A 17,132-nucleotide genomic window follows, 5' to 3' on the forward strand; every position below is an offset into this window, starting at 1 on the left:
CCATATGCGAGTTATCTGAAAGCTTTTAATCTGATGTTTTTCATGGCCACATGTATGTCAGCAAAGAGACTAGGTGGTCTCTTTAGGTGGGGGCTAAAAATCTGTTAATAGGGTAAAGAAAGTTCATAGTTCTACCTCTACGATACCACATTATTAGCAGCAGCTTGCCCTATTCAGCACTGGTTGGCTTTATAACATGGAGTAAGTTTGCCTTGAGTATTTTTGGTTAGTAGGAAGTGCTGAGACTTGGCTTCAGCAACGAAGCTACTGTAGAACTTGACGCTATTCCAGTCATGTCAGCAAAATAGGAAACTTGCTTGCTGCTGTATTACCAATTTTGTTTCCTCACATTCATTAAGACAGAAATGCTCCCACTGACAAGCTGGTTGAAGTTCTCGAAGTCTAGCGCGCGAAGTGAGGTACACTTTGAAGATGCAGTGGAAAACGCCAGCCGTGTTAACAATGATTAGTTACTTGGCCATCTGCTCCTCGTGATTTAAGTTGACCAATGCCTATTCCTTGATAGTCTTAAAATCAGGCATATAGAATGAGTCTACATATGCAATAGCAGCATGGATATTTATACTGATACTTAAAAACCCAAAGTGAAAATAAAGTGTAAGATGTGGCACGTGCAGGAATCTTTGTGGCCTTGTATTCAAGCATCCCTTTGTAAATAAGAGGCCTGTGAAAAGCCAGAAGCTAGAACCCTGTTTATACACCTTATGTTTTTTAATGTGTAATGCTAATTATCTCAGCTTGAGACTGTGTAATAAGCAGTATTTACCCTATAGCCCTTCCTTTGTCTCTCTTCCTTCCCTTGCCAAGCCAGTCACTTCGGCTTATTGCCAACAACACCAATTCCTTTTCAGAGCTGTATTTCTATTTACACATTCTTTTGTTTGCTTAAGAGACATTGACAGTTAATAAATTTAAATATATAGCGATTTTTTAGACGCTCCCTCAGCTGTGCATTTCAAAGTATTGTAGTCAGCAAAGATTTCAGATATTTACATTTAACTCTCTCCCACTGCTGGATGAGCTAGAGAAATTTTTCCAAATGGAAGATTTAAATCGTACAGGAAGGGTAAGCAGTCTCCGGAAACTGCTTTGAACAGCACCACAGGGAACAGTCTCAAGACTTTGGAAGAGCTGCTGTGCCTAAGAGGTGGGTTCCTCCACAGAGGAAGCTGAGTATGCCAGAATGAAGAGTTTATATTGCACCCTTACTGTGAAGGGAATAGGAACAGGAGGTTTATTGTGGTGGATGCATGTGCCATAGTGATGGGCAAAAGGGAAAGTAACTATCTAGAAAGATTGCAAAGGAAATAATGCTTATGTAAAAGTCAGGGGAAAAAAAGCTGTGTTTCTTTATTCTGCCCGGGTGCGTTTGATGGGGACTTGGGAACAGCTGCCTGCTGCGCAGCACGGGGATCCCTGCGCTTGCCCCGGTTACAGCAGTGCGAAACACACCAAGCAGCGCGGCTGGAGCGTTACGGGGACAGCACCGCCGTTTCACTGCGGGAGACTTGGAGAGAGAGGCGAGGCGTTACCCAGGCGCCCGCAGCTTTGGCCGAGAGCACGCTTCCGATAGAGGCCGAGCATAACAGGTTCAGTAGATATGGTTGCAAGTTGCATTTGGAACCTAACCTGCCTTCTGCTAACCCTACCTTGTCCCAGCAATACTGGTGACACATCTCTTGTATTTTAACAAATAAGTAAATAAGTTATTCACTTTTTAAACTGTTACAGTTAAGACTAATTTATTAACAAAGCTATATGTAGCTTGCCATTTCTTGATTGTATTTCAGCCCTAACTCAGAAGCTTGCTTGTCCCAAACCTAATCCACATTTTTTCTCAAGCTATGCATTCTTACAGATTCTGCTTATTCTGCTCATCAGAGATACCAAGGTTAGTTTAAGTACCAGTGTAATTCAGTGCACATAGGAGGGGAGAAAAGAGTAAACTACAAGAGACAAAAACCAAAGGGGAGAAAGATGAAGCTTAGGATACTTGTAAGGAAAGGCAGGTTGGCCTCAAACAGGTTGCATGTTGCAGGGCTCAGTAAAGCTTCATTATGGAGGAGCAGGAGAGCAGGTGACTCAGTTGTTAGAACTTGAGGAAGACGATGGCACACTGGGATCCTAAGACATTTTGTCTAGCTGTTTTTTGCACTTAGGTAATACAGGGGGATTAACTATAGCACAGGCCATATAGCAGAAAAATAACTCCTTGTCAGCATTACACCAGGGCGTCCACAGATTTATCTCATAGGTTTTCAGTCCCATAACTTTACAAAACACAAGAATTTAGAGCAAGCCAAGTCACTCATTTCTTACCTTTAGTCTCTTCTGAGTCCTTATCACGTGGTCCAGCTGCTTTTCCTGCTGTGCTGCAGCAGCAGCTCCTCTCCCTCCAGAGAAGGCCAAACCGCTCACCCCCCTGTGCCTGCCCCCTTTTATACCCCTTGGTAGGCTCGCCAGGCTCCCAGGTGTGAGCCCTCCGAGGTGATCCCTTGTTCCTTAACCCTTCCTTGCCTGCATGTTAAGAAGAGCTTCTCCTGCTACAAACCTTACAAGCTTTGCTAGAAACCTGAGGCTTTTCATCAAGCAATCCTTACGTTTTTGAGGGGTAATTTGATAGTGTTCTTTGAGAGAGCGGACCTGAATCTTACTAAAACAGCAAATTTGCAGCTCTGAATGGGCTTCTTGTACTGTCCTTCCTTTCTATTTCTTTGTGAAATCCTGAAACGTTCAGGAGTGCTATTTTAGGGCTTGTACCTCTCTTTTGACTTTTAGTTTCGTGAGTGTTAGTTTCCTGTTGATTCATGTAAACAGTGCTCCAGCAATGGTATGTGGAGTGGAAAATGAATCAGTCTGGGCGGTCCCCTTCGTGGATGAGCTGTTCTGTGATTTGTACAAAAGAATTTCTCCAAGGAAACTGTTTGCTTTCTCCCAAACACTTTGTTGCCTAACTCTAACGGAACAAAACTGTCCGTCTTTGTAGCTCATCTCAATATTGCTTCGACTTGCGCTCTGGTCCCCACACCCGCTGTTTGTGCAGCGCTCCCTGGGAGGCTCCACCCTTACTTCCAGCTCGTAACCCGGTTGAATCCGCAGCTCGGATTTTCCGCGTTTCTCCTTCACCGGCTCGGCAGCGCTTTGCTTTCTCATTGGCTCCCGGCCCGGCGAGCGTTGGCGCTGGCAGCGGCGAGCCGCGTCGTCCGGTGGCAAGCAGCCTCTTCGGCTCGCTGTGAAGGCCCAGCATGATCGTGGGGACGGTCCTGCTCCAGTCCAGCAGCTATGGCAAAGACGAGGGCGGGCTGCTCGGCTGCCTGGCTGCCGATGCCTCTAAGCCTGGTGCGTCGGGGTTCGCAGGTATGATGCTCGGGGCGTTGCGCTGTGCCAGCCTTTTCCTCTATCACTCGGGGTGCTTAGAGGACAACACGGGTCTTTTTCAAGTCTCTTTTTGTCTTGCAGTACGAGACCAGCCAAAGAAGGGTGAGCGCGTGCGCTTTTGCCTACTTTTGAGGATTATTGAAATGGTTCATTTTTATGAGCAGTTACACAGCTAGTGTTTCAGAAAAACAGACCACTTCAGCAGTTGATAGGATTCTGACATTTGAGACTTGGCGTGTGCGAGGCTGTTCCCCTGTTGGCTCTTGGCCACGTGAGATCGGTAACTGTAGTCTTGGCAGCGCGGGGTGGGGGACGTAACATCCCGTGCGTGCTGGCAGAATAGGAAAAGCGCTCATGGCCGGAAAGAAGCGTATTGTATTGTGGGAATAATGAAAAGGAAGGAGATGGATGAAGCATAACCTCCTTGCTTAATCGTGTAGAATTTGTACAATACACCAGGATGTAAGCTTTCCGTTGTGTGGGAAATGAAAGTAGTAATATACAATTTATGGTTAGGCTTTAGAAAGAGCTGATATAAAACAGACCTTTGCACCTCACTTCCTTATTCTTGGTGTGAACCGAGCTTATGAAACATTCACTCGGAGGGGTATTATTTGTCATATGTTTTGATTATGTGAATGTTTCCTTAATGAGGTCTATGCAGTTGTCATATTTAACTAGTCTTTCGTACATGTTGGACCATTTAGATCCTGCACGGTGTAGGTTATTACATAATAATATGTGCTTTTATACTCCGGTAAATCCCCAGTTTAATAGCTTTTGGGTAAATCTTGCAGTTATCTAAGTGTCTGAGTCACTCCAAAAATGAGAGTGAAGGAAGTCAGTGAGATGTGAGCTCTTTAGAGCATTTCATTTTTAGGTATGCACTGTAGCTAAGTGATTAAAAGTCCTCATCAACCATTAACTTCTTTTGGCTCTTTTTGTACATAAAACGCGGGTGTTAGGAACACGTGCCAGCCTCCCGGGCATTCCCAAGGAAGTGGTAGTAGTCCCACATCTGCTTCGAATCCTTGCTGGCAGCTCAGCGCAGCACCACAAATGGTTTAATGTGGGCAGCGCCGCTGAGCGCCGAGCAGCAGGTGGCCTCGGCCAAAGCGCGTGCTGCCCCGCTGCGAGGCTGCTCCGGGCTTGCCCGTCGGGTACGTGGGGGGCCGCGTGCTTGACCATGCTCTCCAGTAGCTCAAGGAAGAGTTCGATGCTCAGTTCTCGCTTGAAAAAGAAACTGAAGAAACTACGCTTTGACTGTAAAATAAAACGAATGCAGGTATTTTTGTTTAAAGCCTTTGACATTTCAGCAGATATTTAATTGGAAGTTACTTGAACAGCATTAAGGTATTATGGAGCTGAAAGGTCGGGACATTTCCTGAAAGCTCTGCATGCTTCTCTGTTTGCTCCTTGGAGCTAGCGCAGATCAAAGTCACGTTTTGTGTACAGCAGACTTGCTGAGTGATTTTGCTTAAGGCACTGAAACGCTCTCACTAACACAAGGCGCTATAGGAGTGCAAAGAATGTATTATTTAATTCATATGTACTTTTTAACTCCATAAATACAGCTGGATTTAGCAGTTGGTGTTCTTTTCTGCTGCCACCCAGACAGCTCCTAATGCTTAATAACTTGGCACGTTTATGCACGCTCAGCCCCCCAAAACTACTGCTATGTTTGCAGCGGTGCTCTGATGTAGCAGGCTGGGAAGGCCCTGGGATTTTCCTCTTTTCCATGATAGTGCCAGGTTTCTTATGTTCTTCATCTGATGGGTTAGGATGCTGTAAAAGTAATTGCAATTGATAGTTAGGAACAAGAAGTGTATGTTAATATTGCATCTGCAGCCAATTAAATAACAGAAGTGGAATTTTGGTCACTGAATGTCTATACACTTTGTTCTTGCTAGGAGGACCTTGGTAGGGAGTTAAGCTATTAAATAATTGCAAGATTAGCAAATTTTGCAAGCAGTATAACTTGGAATTATTACCAGAAGTGCATTCAGAAGACACTTAGCTACATGTTTAAAACCAAAACCGAACAAACCTGAACCGTTTACTTTCTTGTGTACATATAATAAGGTCCAAAAATTGAATATAGATTCCGGGAAACCCCCTGCATTCTGCTTTTCCAGGCTTGAGCTTGGTCACGTGACACGGATTTGGCGTATGTTTGCCTGCTGCTTGGCATAGACCCCTTCCTGTTTTGTGTCTCACTGACTTCCCAGTTTTCGCGTCCTGCGTCGCGTTTAGACTCTGCTCTCTTTTGAAGTGCCGCGTAGGGTAGCTCTCGCTCACGCGTGCACACGTGGGAGGGTGGGGACGCGGGCAGCTATGTGCACGGCGGTCTGCTCCAAAACATCCTGCGCCTGACTTCTCTGCCCCTCAGAATTGTGCCAAAGCAATGATTCAAAATCAAAGAAATCCTCAGACTTTGTAAAGGAGACTTTGTATGTTTGGTGCATTGTAACTGAGTCTGTTTACAGTATAGTTCTGTAAGTTCAGGAAGAGGATTTGGAAATGCACAGCAGGGCAGAAACTTGTTAGTTGTGCCATCAGAGGAAACGCTTGTATTCTTACACTTTTTTTGCTCTGCTTGAGCAGCCCGCATGTATGAAGTTACATAATTGCTCTTTCTCTTATCTTAATATTGAATTTTATTCTGCTACATGTTCCTGGAAAGCTTCTTTGTGGATGAGAAAGCTCATGATGGTCTTAGAAAAAAATTCTAGTTATAACACTAACATGAAGTGTTCATTCACATTTGCTTTTTACTACAGTTCTTTCCAAAACCTGGTGTATTTACATTATTTTTATCATCACAAGAACTTTGGGGTTTTTTTTTCCTTTGGTCTATAAAACAAGCTCAAACCTAGTACCTTCCCCCACGTCCTTGTACTATGAAGTTTGCATCAGTTGTCATATGAAACAGCAGAACAGAATTATCTGGGTTTTCAGGAAGGCTGCCAGTAAATACCTAGTATCACCCTAACATCTTAGTCTCCCTGACAATATTAAACCTCTTATTTATACAGTCTTGAAATGCATCACAAATCACCATCATTCCTACTAACACCAAATCGGCCACTCACCCAACCCTGTAGATCACATTCAGTCTGTCCTAGCTGCTGTAATGTTGGCTTCAAATCCAACTATCTACTTCAGCCATGCAAACAATAGAGATTTAAAGCATAACACTTCAGTATAGACATTTTTTCCTTTGTTTCTTCAAATCACTTTTAAACAGAGGTACAGCCTCCCTAAGAAATTGGGGGGGGGGGATTAAAAAGTGGGGATTGATCACTGATCTGAATGTCCAGATGTGGTGTTCCTGCTCCATAAAGGGCATACTGCGCAGTAGGAGCTTTGCTGTGCTCTATGCTGGATTTTGATTTATTTACAGTTGTACACAAAGTGATTTGCTCATCTGCTCTTTCTTTAGAGGCCCTGCACCGCCCCTATGGTTGTGAGGTTGAACCCCAGGCACTGACCGAAGCCATCAGATGGAGCTCCAAGGAGAACCTGCTCGGAGCCACTGAGAGCGATCCCAATCTCTTTGTTGCACTTTACGATTTTGTAGCAAGCGGTGACAACACACTCAGTATCACCAAAGGTAAGGGCTCTGAGTCGCGGAGCAGCAATTAGCCTGTAAACGCAGCCACACAAAATAGAAAGTCGAATCCTTCTCCAGTCATTTTGCTGGAAAGAACAGGAATGAACGTAGCTGCCGATTACTTTTCAAGTTGCTGAGAGCAAGCGTACGCCCTCTCTCACTTGTGTTAGAGGGACACCTGCTGGGAAGTTCTCCTAGTACAGCGAGGGCTTTGCATGATGTTGCTCAACAGTCTAGCCAGCTACTGCTGTTCCTATCCTAAGCTCCCCAAATCACCTCCCTGGGGAGGGGAAGGGAAGAACCTTTACATTATTGGTGATAACAGAGCTCATCACTCTTTCAAGTGGAGCAAAATCTACAATTTTAAGAACTGTCCAGAGATTTTTCTGTCTCTATTCACTGTGTATATCAGAATACACTCTGTTGCACAACTGTTTTAAATCAAATGCTATTTAAGGCTTCAAGATGGAGACAATCCTTAGCCCTCCAAGAAAAAAAAAAAAAAAAAAAAGTCTTGTCTAAAAATCTGAACCACGGGAAGCTTTTGAATTGATCATCCAAACTGCAGTAAATTAGGGAACAGTATCTTAAATCGTTCTGTTATCTATCTGAGACTTTACTTTTAAAATATTTTAAATAGAGCAATGCAATTGTGATTTCGCTGCTGTGGATTTTTATTGTTAGCTACAAACATAGGCTTATTCAGCTCATTGTGAGTGTCTCTCTTAATGAGACCCAATAGATTATTTTGCTTTTTTGCTTTCTGGTCCTAGGTGAGAAGTTGAGAGTCCTGGGTTATAACCAGAATGGTGAATGGAGCGAGGTACGTTCTAAGAATGGGCAGGGCTGGGTACCAAGCAACTACATCACACCGGTGAACAGCCTGGAAAAGCATTCGTGGTATCATGGGCCAGTGTCACGCAGTGCAGCCGAATACCTGTTGAGCAGCCTCATCAACGGCAGCTTCCTGGTTCGTGAAAGCGAGAGCAGCCCAGGGCAGCTATCCATCTCGCTCAGGTACGAAGGACGTGTTTACCACTACAGGATCAACACCACCTCAGATGGGAAGGTAAGGTTCTCCGGACAACGCTGTGGGTAGAGGAGATAAGCACATTAATTAAGAGGTGGTGCAGATTCCTAAGCTGCAGACTGCACTAGTTAGAGGAGGGATGTGTGTGAAGGAAAACAGGCCTACTGGCTTATTAATAAAAGAAAGGAACATCTCTCCTTATGCTGTATTTCTTAACTCACAGAGCACCACTTTGGAGAAAGTGCAGACAGTATTTATCCAGGCTGAGAGCGTAACTGGGGAGCAAAGCAGTTGCTGTTTGATGCAGCGATATGTTTCCACTGGTCCAGTTGGAACAAGCAGAGCTTTGTTATATCAACATTTTTAACCTTGGTCAATCTCATAACAGCATGTTGGGTCAAGGGGTGCAGAGACTGAACTTAACCCTTGGCTACAAAGAATTCCAGTTTCTAGTCCTGTAAAGCATGAGGCAGGAGGCAGCACTGCTCTGGAACGATAGCCCTCTTTCATTTCCAGCTGCCTTCTGCTGGTAAAAATCCCATAGATAGAATATTCATTTTCCCAAACTGTGAACAACAACTACTTTAAATTATATTTCTCATAGTATCTTTTTAAGCCATTACACGTATTTGTCTTCCAGTGTTACTGAAAGGTTCCAGCTGCCTTCTTTTAAGTAGATTCTTGGTTCTTTTTTCACAGGTATATGTGACAGCAGAAAGCCGTTTCAGCACCCTAGCAGAGCTGGTGCATCATCATTCAACAGTAGCAGACGGACTGGTGACAACTTTACATTACCCAGCACCCAAGTGCAATAAGCCCACTGTCTATGGGGTGTCTCCCATCCACGACAAGTGGGAGATGGAGCGAACTGATATCACTATGAAGCATAAACTTGGGGGAGGGCAGTATGGCGAAGTGTACGTTGGCGTCTGGAAGAAATATAATCTCACGGTTGCTGTGAAAACATTAAAGGTAAGTTTATAGATTGTTGTGTACCAGTCATTCTGCCATCGTTCATACTCAGGCATAAAGGAATTGTAATGTGTTCTCAATTCTGCCACCTAATGATACAAATATCTCATCTGTATAAAATCCATGCTTGCGAGCAGTATGTAGAACAAAGTTAGCGTATCGAACTTGCCACTACGCATGTGGCTTGGAAAGGATTTTGATTTTTTTGGCCCTGCAACCTCCTGCTGGAGCGGCGTATCCAAGTCAGACCTGTAGAAATGGTTACCAAGTCCACTTCTTTTCCCTCAGAAGAGATGTGGAGGTTTCTAAGAAACCAAAGGTGCTGGAAACATCATCTACAAGCTTTCCTCTACTCCTGCAAAAATTCAACTTCTCCGTTTATATTTCTTATCAAAGCCTTTTGTTTATTTCAACATCACAGCTGCAATTCTAGGTACCTCCTACCTAAGGGAGCTTTGAAACTTGATTTTATATCTTCTTATAGTAGAACTAAGTCAGTGACCCTGAGAGTTTTCCTCTCACCACCCACACTACTTTGGTAGCTGTAGCATCTACCAACCAAAAAGCATAACACCTTCTGGGTACTACATATCTGTCGCTTGGCCACGCTGCAGGCTGGCCAGCCAGCTTTTCAGGTCTGTTAAATTCCCTTTTTGCTCTGGTAAGAGCCAAAATAGCAAAATGGAGATGAGTCTTCTATCATCTATATTCAGCTAGAATGTGTGGTGTTAAACAGACCTTGGTCATAAAGATAAATTTTGTCATCTTTTGTCTCCCTGTTTGTCTAGGAAGATACCATGGAGGTGGAAGAGTTCTTGAAAGAAGCTGCTGTAATGAAGGAAATCAAACACCCAAACCTAGTGCAGTTATTAGGTTAGTGAAGTAGCTTGATCTTTCTATTCTTACTTGTTTTCCATCAAATTGAAATCTCCCTACAAGCAGTGGCAGATACTCTCTATCTGTATAACTTCTTTTTCAATCAGGTCAGGTTATGGGGTGATGCTTTTGACAACTTGCTCCTTTATGTAGTGTTGGAGATAAGATAAACTGATTTTAAACAAAACATCAAATAGCTACTTAATACACAAGTTTGTTGTTGAGGCCTGACTATGCATTATATACAAGTTTACCATGTCAGTCTCCTTTAATTTATACCCTTGGTTTTAGCTGTGTTCCAGGAGTCAGTTACCAATTAAGAGTTTGATTCCTTTTCTGCTTAGTTAAATGAGCCTTTCAAAATAATTTTCAGTCATTGTATTGATAGAGCAGATTGAAAACATAAGAGCATTCAAAAGAGAAGAAAAAAACATACTGGAAATGCAACAGTTATCTTTCCTCATGTTTCCCATTTAGCAAATCAGAGATGTCTTTAGAAAAAGCAGCACTAAATAAAACAAATCTATCTGTAATTAAGTACAAGACAACCAGATTGCTGCTGCTGTGAGAAGGGACCACTAGATATCACCAAATAAGTACATGAGATCAAGGCAATGGAGATCAAAGTCAATTAGACAGCACATGGATGGGAGAAATCTGTAGGCTTTACAGCTTGGCTGTGCCCTGCTTATCTCTCTGGCAAATGCATGACATACATCTGATGATATGATATGAAATCACTCTTAAATAGTCCAAATAGCTGTTAATTCTACATGTAAAAGATTCTTAAGCAGATACCTTTACTAGTGTTTAATTGCATCTGGATTTCTGCTGCTTTCAGGAGCAGAAGTGTCAAGCCAAGTGTAGGATTAAAGGAGAAATGTGAAGAATGTGAATGATTTTAATAGTCTCTACTATTCTGTACCCATTTAAGAAATGGACACAGACGATATGTCTGCCCAACTGTGTCTGCTACCAGGAGCAGAGATGAAGTTTTCTGCTCGGATGCATTTTTGCCCTTCTGATGCACAGTGTCATTTTGTTTTACTCCTGTGTGCGCTTAACAGAATGAGCAGACATTCAGCAGCACTGCAGTGGGACAGAGAATGCGTTGCTCAGAGATTTGGCACGAGTATCCTACTGCTGCCCTCCTCTGCTAGGACATGCTTTGTACATAACTGCAATGACTGTAGCAAGTAGTCATCTGAGGAATGTGAGTGTGAGAATGCTGCCTTAGGAGCAGGTCCCACAGTGCTGATCACTTACCAGCTAGCACACATGGGAGTGCTTCACATTACTCTGTAGTGACATTTCAGTCTGGAAATCTTGCCAGTTGACAGGTACCTCCTTCCAGCTGGCCACTCTTTAGCTTGAGGAAGAGGGAGGGGAGGGAAAAAGCAGATAACATGCTCAAAATACCTCCTATTTCATTCTGAACCCTCCAAAGGACAGAATGGCTCCTTTTTGTGTAAAGAGCACTGCTAATTTTATATACGTGTTTCTCTCTATCCATAAAGTGGAAGGACAGCTAGATCGATAGAAGTACTGAATATTAAGTTAGGCTGCACTAATCCTGGTTGTAGATGAAAATCGTCAATTTTTCACAAAAATACTAATTGGTACAAAATACAACAAATGGACATTAGACCGTTAGATTGGTGAGTTAAGGAAGAAAGGGAAGCTTTACTCACATGCTCCTTCTTTCTCGCTGCTAGGTGTATGTACCCTGGAGCCACCTTTTTACATTGTGACAGAATATATGCCATATGGGAACCTGCTAGACTATTTACGAGAATGCAACCGGGAGGAAGTGAGTGCTGTTGTGCTTCTTTACATGGCCACACAGATCTCCTCTGCTATGGAATACTTAGAGAAGAAGAACTTCATTCACAGGTGGGTCAAATCCTATTGCGCTGGTACAGTCTCAGGTTGTAACGATGGATGGGCCACCACCATGGTGGCCCAGGAACTCCTTTCTCTGAGAAGCTTTCTTCCAGAATTGGGTTTCATGCTGGGACATCTATTGGCTGTTTTGTTTTTGACATTACATCTTATGATGAAAGGAGATTTGAATGGCTTTGTAATGTGCTGCCATTTAGGTCTTTGGCACTGGCTTGCGTTATCTTCTTCTCATGACTTTCATAGTAAACTTATAATCTTGTGCATGACAGCCTGACAGCTATGAAAGTTAGTTGGTGTTCCCAGCCCTGATGTCCCCCTTCAGGGCAAAACATTGAAAACCAGAATGTCCTATTTTAATCCCATCAGATAAAACGGTGCCATAAAGCTGTTACCAGTACATGATGAGCTACTGGTCTCATCCTGTTCTTAGGAAACATAAACCTTTTACCGTAACAGCTGTTGTACTGGAATCGCAATAGAATTTAAAGAATGAACCCTAATCTTACTGTTCTTAGGAATAACTCCAATCAGTGTCTAACCCTATTTAGAGTAAAGCTCATATTATCTTTACCTGCTGCATGTAGAGAGTGCTTTTTTCCTAAGACAGAGGGACAGACTACTCAACTACAAAACTGTATTTAAAAGTGCTTTTGCCTCAGTAAAACATTGTGCATTTTTCTTTATGCAGGGACCTGGCAGCCCGGAATTGCTTAGTTGGAGAAAATCATGTGGTGAAGGTGGCTGACTTTGGCTTAAGTCGACTTATGACTGGAGATACCTACACAGCTCATGCTGGAGCCAAGTTCCCAATCAAGTGGACAGCTCCTGAGAGCCTGGCCTATAACACCTTTTCAATCAAATCAGACGTGTGGGGTAAGAAAACTCTAATGTTCTGTTCTGTTGCATTTTGTTTTTCTTTGATATTCTGGAGAGTAGGTTGCTTTCTGTCCTGGGCAGAAACATATGGATAAGGAGGAGCTCCAATGCCAGGCTATAACATCACAACTCAATAGCATTTTTAGCGTGTAATGTCTCTGTCGAGGCTGACCTGAAACATCTGTGAGAAAGAGATGCTGCCTCAAGCTGCAGTGAAGGCCACAATTTTAATACGCCCAAAATTTAACAAACACAAAAGATGAGGGCAGTCTTATGACTCGGATTTTTTTTTCCTCCTTTTGCAGCTTTTGGGGTGCTGTTATGGGAAATTGCCACCTATGGCATGTCACCATACCCAGGCATTGACCTGTCTCAGGTGTATGATCTGCTGGAGAAGGGCTATCGAATGGAACAACCTGAGGGGTGCCCTCCGAAGGTTTATGAACTGATGAGGGCGTGTAAGTATTTTCTTCCAGTCTGGGGGACAAAGCCTGGGATGGGTGGGAGAAATCTGTAATTAAGTCTTTTGCTTTCTATGTGCCATTCGGCTAGCTAGTGTAGAAGTCTCCACCTGAGAGATACCTGGTTACTGATGCCAGGCAAGTCTAATCTCAAGGGGGTGAGAATTCACCACCAAAATTATCATTGTTATGAGTACAGCTAGATAGTACATTGTGGCAAATTGTACTAGAATTTTGTGAGCGGTAACTCTTGCTATGGAAACACAAAATCAGAAGGAAACTCATTTCTCCTTAAACACAGCAGCTGTGCAGGAGAGCTGTAGTTGTGAAGGTTGCATGAAATGAATCCTCCAAGACACTGCTCATCAGTGGCCATGAAAAGCTCCCTTGTGCTGTTTAACAAACTGAAAATCTAGCAGCAAATGACCTAAAGCCACAGTTAGTGTGCTACAAGAAGAGAGCAAAAAAACATTACGGGAATTGCCAATATCCTTCAGTCTCAGAAGAGCAGAAAAATATATTCAGCAGAAGGCTGAAAGGATCCTAAGAAGCAAACCATGACATGTTGTTGAGGAAAGTAGACAACTCTGAGTAGACCCTGCCAGTCTGACCGAGGTGATGCTAACCTGTGTTACTAGTGTGGCCCTAAACATACAAGACACATGAACCAAGGCTTAAGAAGGCCCTCTGTGATTTGTTTCCAGCCCAGTACCAAGCTCTTCAGGGAAAGGTGGCGGGAACTTAAGTTAGGAAACAAGGATGCAGAGTAGTGAGGAAGGAGATTCCTCCAAAATCTCTGCAGGACAAAAGCTAAGAGGCAGGTAATTAATATGATATTAATCCACCACAACATGAGCAGAATGCCAGTCACCTTTCACACCACTCGCTGACGTCAAAAGATCAGCGCTCCCAGGATACCTTCCCCCAGTGTAGTTTTCTAACTATAGAAATTCCACCTTTTATCATCATTCCGTAACTTACCGAGCTCTGCCGTAGAGCGCTGCGCTCTGTTCCTCCTTCCCCACAGGGCGCGTGTGCACACACTTTTCCTTTTGGAAGAGACTGTCTGAATTTCAGTATTCAGAGCACATGAGCAGAACGCTGCCTGCAGTTTTTTGCAGACAGTTATCTGTGACCTGGTAGATGAGTTCAGTCCCCACAGCCAGGATAGCAAACATGGAATTCTCCTTTGCCTGGAAGAGGAAAGGGGTTGGGGAGATCAGAAAAACCTGTGGAGAGGGGAGAGACTGAGCTTTCTAAAATTGGTTCCTTTGCTCTCGAGACCTCATTTGTTAGGTTATGTAAGGGCGATTGCCGCTGTGAATTAGTACCTGACTGAATCTAAAGCCTACATAGTAGTAGGCGGTCACAGTCTGCGGTTCAGAGAGCTTAGGTATGTTCTGCCTCCTGAACAGAATAAAAAATTGCCTTCTGTTGTGCTTCAGAGAGAGACCTTTCTTTTCTCATGCTGCAGGTTGGAAGTGGAATCCACCAGACAGACCTTCTTTTGCTGAGACCCACCAGGCCTTTGAAACCATGTTCCATGACTCGAGCATCTCTGAAGGTGAGTGTCCCTTTTGCCTTATTTCTGAAATATTAGTAATACAGTTTCACCTCCAGAATGCTATCTGGAGGCTTATGGACAGACTCTTAAGGCTCATCTGCTGGCCTTGAAGTGCTAGCCGTGTGATGAAGGCTTCATCCCTTACTTAACTTTTCAACTCCATATCTGCAAATATGTCATCTTATTTGCTGCACAAATACTGAATACATTTTAGAAATATTCTGGTGCAGGGAACAGTATAGTAATTTATTTGAGCACCAAGGTACAAAGGAACAGATTTAAAGAATATTGTCTCTTGCTTCCCAGACTCGAGCATGAAGGTGAGTGATGCTGAGAGAGAGGAAGATACATGCATATCATGGTCCATTTTTGACTTTAGAAATTGTGTGATGAAATATTATTCTACCAGGTTTCATTTTAGAAAGTCTGCCTTGATCTCTGGATCTTCTGCTTCACTACTTCTAGGAGCAAAACTGTGCACCTAAGCTCTCAAACATAGTCAACTAGGAGATAAATACTTGGGAGAAGTGTGAAACTAGACAGGAAATGGGCAGAACCATCCATCCATTTCCCTACTACAGAAAAAAAACCACATCAGGTGATTGAATGCTATCAGGGAAGATTTAGAACATGCACTTCAGTTGGTGCCCAGCAATGCCAACCTGGGGGTGGCCAGGAGATCTGTTTTTGTTGTTTTTAATCGCTTACCCTGTATTGGTGTTGGGAAGGAAGCGTGCTGTCTTCACTTCTAATAGGGAGATCCAGTGCTTTGTCTCAAGCAAAGGAGCTTAGATCCAGAGGGAACACAACTTTGGGGGATCCCAACGACATCTGTATGCAACACCTTGATTAGAAACAGAGGCAGCTGCTTTCTAGAACTTGAGCTCTAGCCCGTGAGCAGCCCTTATCCCAGCACAGACCTTCTCTTGTACAGATCTTAACCACCTTTTTTTGTGCTGAATTTACAAAGATATAGATGAGTTAATTTGAAAGCATTAGGGGAGGCATCTTAGCATAAACACCTCTGAACTCGAGCAAAAATTGCGTTTATAGATTGCTTTCTCCGTCATGTACCTCTTCTTCCTAGTCTGGGTCTGCAGACCTAGATTTCTTTTTCCCTTCCTCTGCTGGTCTCTCTTCCAACTATTCCCTCTGTTTTTTTTCTTACAGAGGTAGCAGAGGAGCTTGGAAGAACAGCCTCCTCCTCATCCATAGTTCCCTACTTGCCCCGGTTACCCATGCTTCCCTCCAAGACTAGAACACTGAAGAAACAGGCAGAGAACAAGGAGAATATTGAAGGAACACAAGATACTGTGGAGCACTCAGCTTCCAGCTCAGCACCAGGTATGGGCATTAGGACAGTGGCAATGACACCGTGTCTTCTGTGATAGGTTAGCTGCTGGTGTAAGTTGCCAGAGAAATAGAAGAAAATGGAACAACGTCTCCCAGCTGGAGATCTACAGCAAACTATCCTTGCAGGATGGCTTGTTGGCTCAACGTTTCAGTGAGGATGCAATTAAGTACAGTGACTTTTCTGAATTTGTAACCCAAATGCAGTACTTACTGTGTTTCTATAGTAGGAGAGGCAGGGCTAGAAATCTCCCTGGCTGTGTTTACTCTTGAAGTAGTGAAGTGGAGTGGTCAGAAAAAGGGAAGATTTGCTTTGCTTTCTCGGGGAACTGAGGCAGCTGAGGGATGAGATGACTGATGTGGAAGCAGGAGAGCCTTTTTGTTTGGTGGTGTAGAATGGTACAGGACGATGGGAGTTCTTGATCACAGTACAGGTGTCACTTTTCATTGCTGAGAATGCAGGACTACCCTTGACAGCTAAGACCATGTCTGGGCAGACACTGCGCAGACTTCTCCGTTTTGTTGTCAGGCTGTGGAACAAAGGAACAAAATCCTGGAACACGAAACAGTTTTGTGGCAAACGTGCTTGCGGGCTCGGGCTAGATGATTCTTCAGGCTTACTTAAGTTGACAACTAAGCCCACATCTGGCCCAAGCACTCCTTCCTGTGACAGGCCAGAGCTTTGAGCTGCAGGCATTCAGGCTGTTTGCCACTGCAGCAGCACAGTCATTTACTAGCAACTAGAAGACACTGCAGCTTGTTGGTTGTCCTTTCAATAAATGCCATTGTATTTTTTTCCTTTAAATTTGGTTTTGTTGTTGTTTAAACAAGACAGCTTCAAAACTAAAACTGACAAAATACAGCAGGAGATTTTCTTTTATAATGGCTGTATTTAGGGAAGGAGGACAAAGCTACAGGAAGAGAGTAAGAAACTAACTGGACAAAAAAGAGCACGTCATTTTCTCCTGAACTCTCTCCTAAATGCTAGGTAATAGGCAAGTTTTACATGCAGAAGTAGAGAAAAAGAAATCAAAAGCACACCAGCACAAAACCAAAAATGCTAGTTTCCTCTCTCAGTCCATCTCTGCA

General features: G+C 43.5%; 2 protein-coding genes and 1 long non-coding RNA gene across 10 annotated transcripts in view; 1 reads left to right on the plus strand and 2 right to left on the minus strand.

Moving 5' to 3' along the window:
- The window catches only part of SOAT1 (sterol O-acyltransferase 1), a 72,451-nt gene extending 70,096 nt beyond the window's left edge, over nt 1–2,355 (minus strand). Inside the window, exon 1 of the mRNA XM_062581812.1 lies at nt 2,341–2,355. The gene's annotated coding sequence lies outside the window, so the exon portion shown is untranslated. The remainder of the gene's footprint in view (nt 1–2,340) is intronic.
- The window catches only part of ABL2 (ABL proto-oncogene 2, non-receptor tyrosine kinase), a 49,371-nt gene that overhangs the window by 25,162 nt on the left and 7,077 nt on the right, over nt 1–17,132 (plus strand). For 4 of the 7 annotated variants that reach the window (XM_062581807.1, XM_062581806.1, XM_062581808.1 and 1 more), the window contains exons 2-10: nt 6,842–7,012; nt 7,786–8,081; nt 8,742–9,014; nt 9,803–9,887; nt 11,606–11,783; nt 12,481–12,665; nt 12,974–13,126; nt 14,604–14,693; nt 15,864–16,037. In XM_062581807.1, coding sequence (XP_062437791.1) covers nt 6,842–7,012; nt 7,786–8,081; nt 8,742–9,014; nt 9,803–9,887; nt 11,606–11,783; nt 12,481–12,665; nt 12,974–13,126; nt 14,604–14,693; nt 15,864–16,037 — 1,605 coding nt within the window. Of the gene's footprint in view, nt 1–3,266; nt 3,379–6,841; nt 7,013–7,785; nt 8,082–8,741; nt 9,015–9,802; nt 9,888–11,605; nt 11,784–12,480; nt 12,666–12,973; nt 13,127–14,603; nt 14,694–15,863; nt 16,038–17,132 lie in introns of those variants that run through there. The other 3 variants (XM_062581805.1, XM_062581810.1, XM_062581809.1) reach the window with 1 other exon arrangement.
- LOC134143626 (uncharacterized) lies at nt 5,025–14,247 on the minus strand. 2 transcript variants are annotated; one of them, XR_009959146.1, is made up of 3 exons: nt 14,111–14,247; nt 7,950–8,101; nt 5,025–5,184 (listed from the first exon to the last, which is right to left on the minus strand). It is a non-coding gene; the product is annotated as an uncharacterized LOC134143626 (long non-coding RNA). The 2 variants fall into 2 exon arrangements; XR_009959145.1 differs by lacking the exon at nt 14,111–14,247 and adding an exon at nt 11,157–11,246.

Source organism: Rhea pennata, chromosome 8 (assembly GCF_028389875.1).
Source record: "Rhea pennata isolate bPtePen1 chromosome 8, bPtePen1.pri, whole genome shotgun sequence".
In the NCBI taxonomy this organism is placed as follows: domain Eukaryota; kingdom Metazoa; phylum Chordata; class Aves; order Rheiformes; family Rheidae; genus Rhea; species Rhea pennata.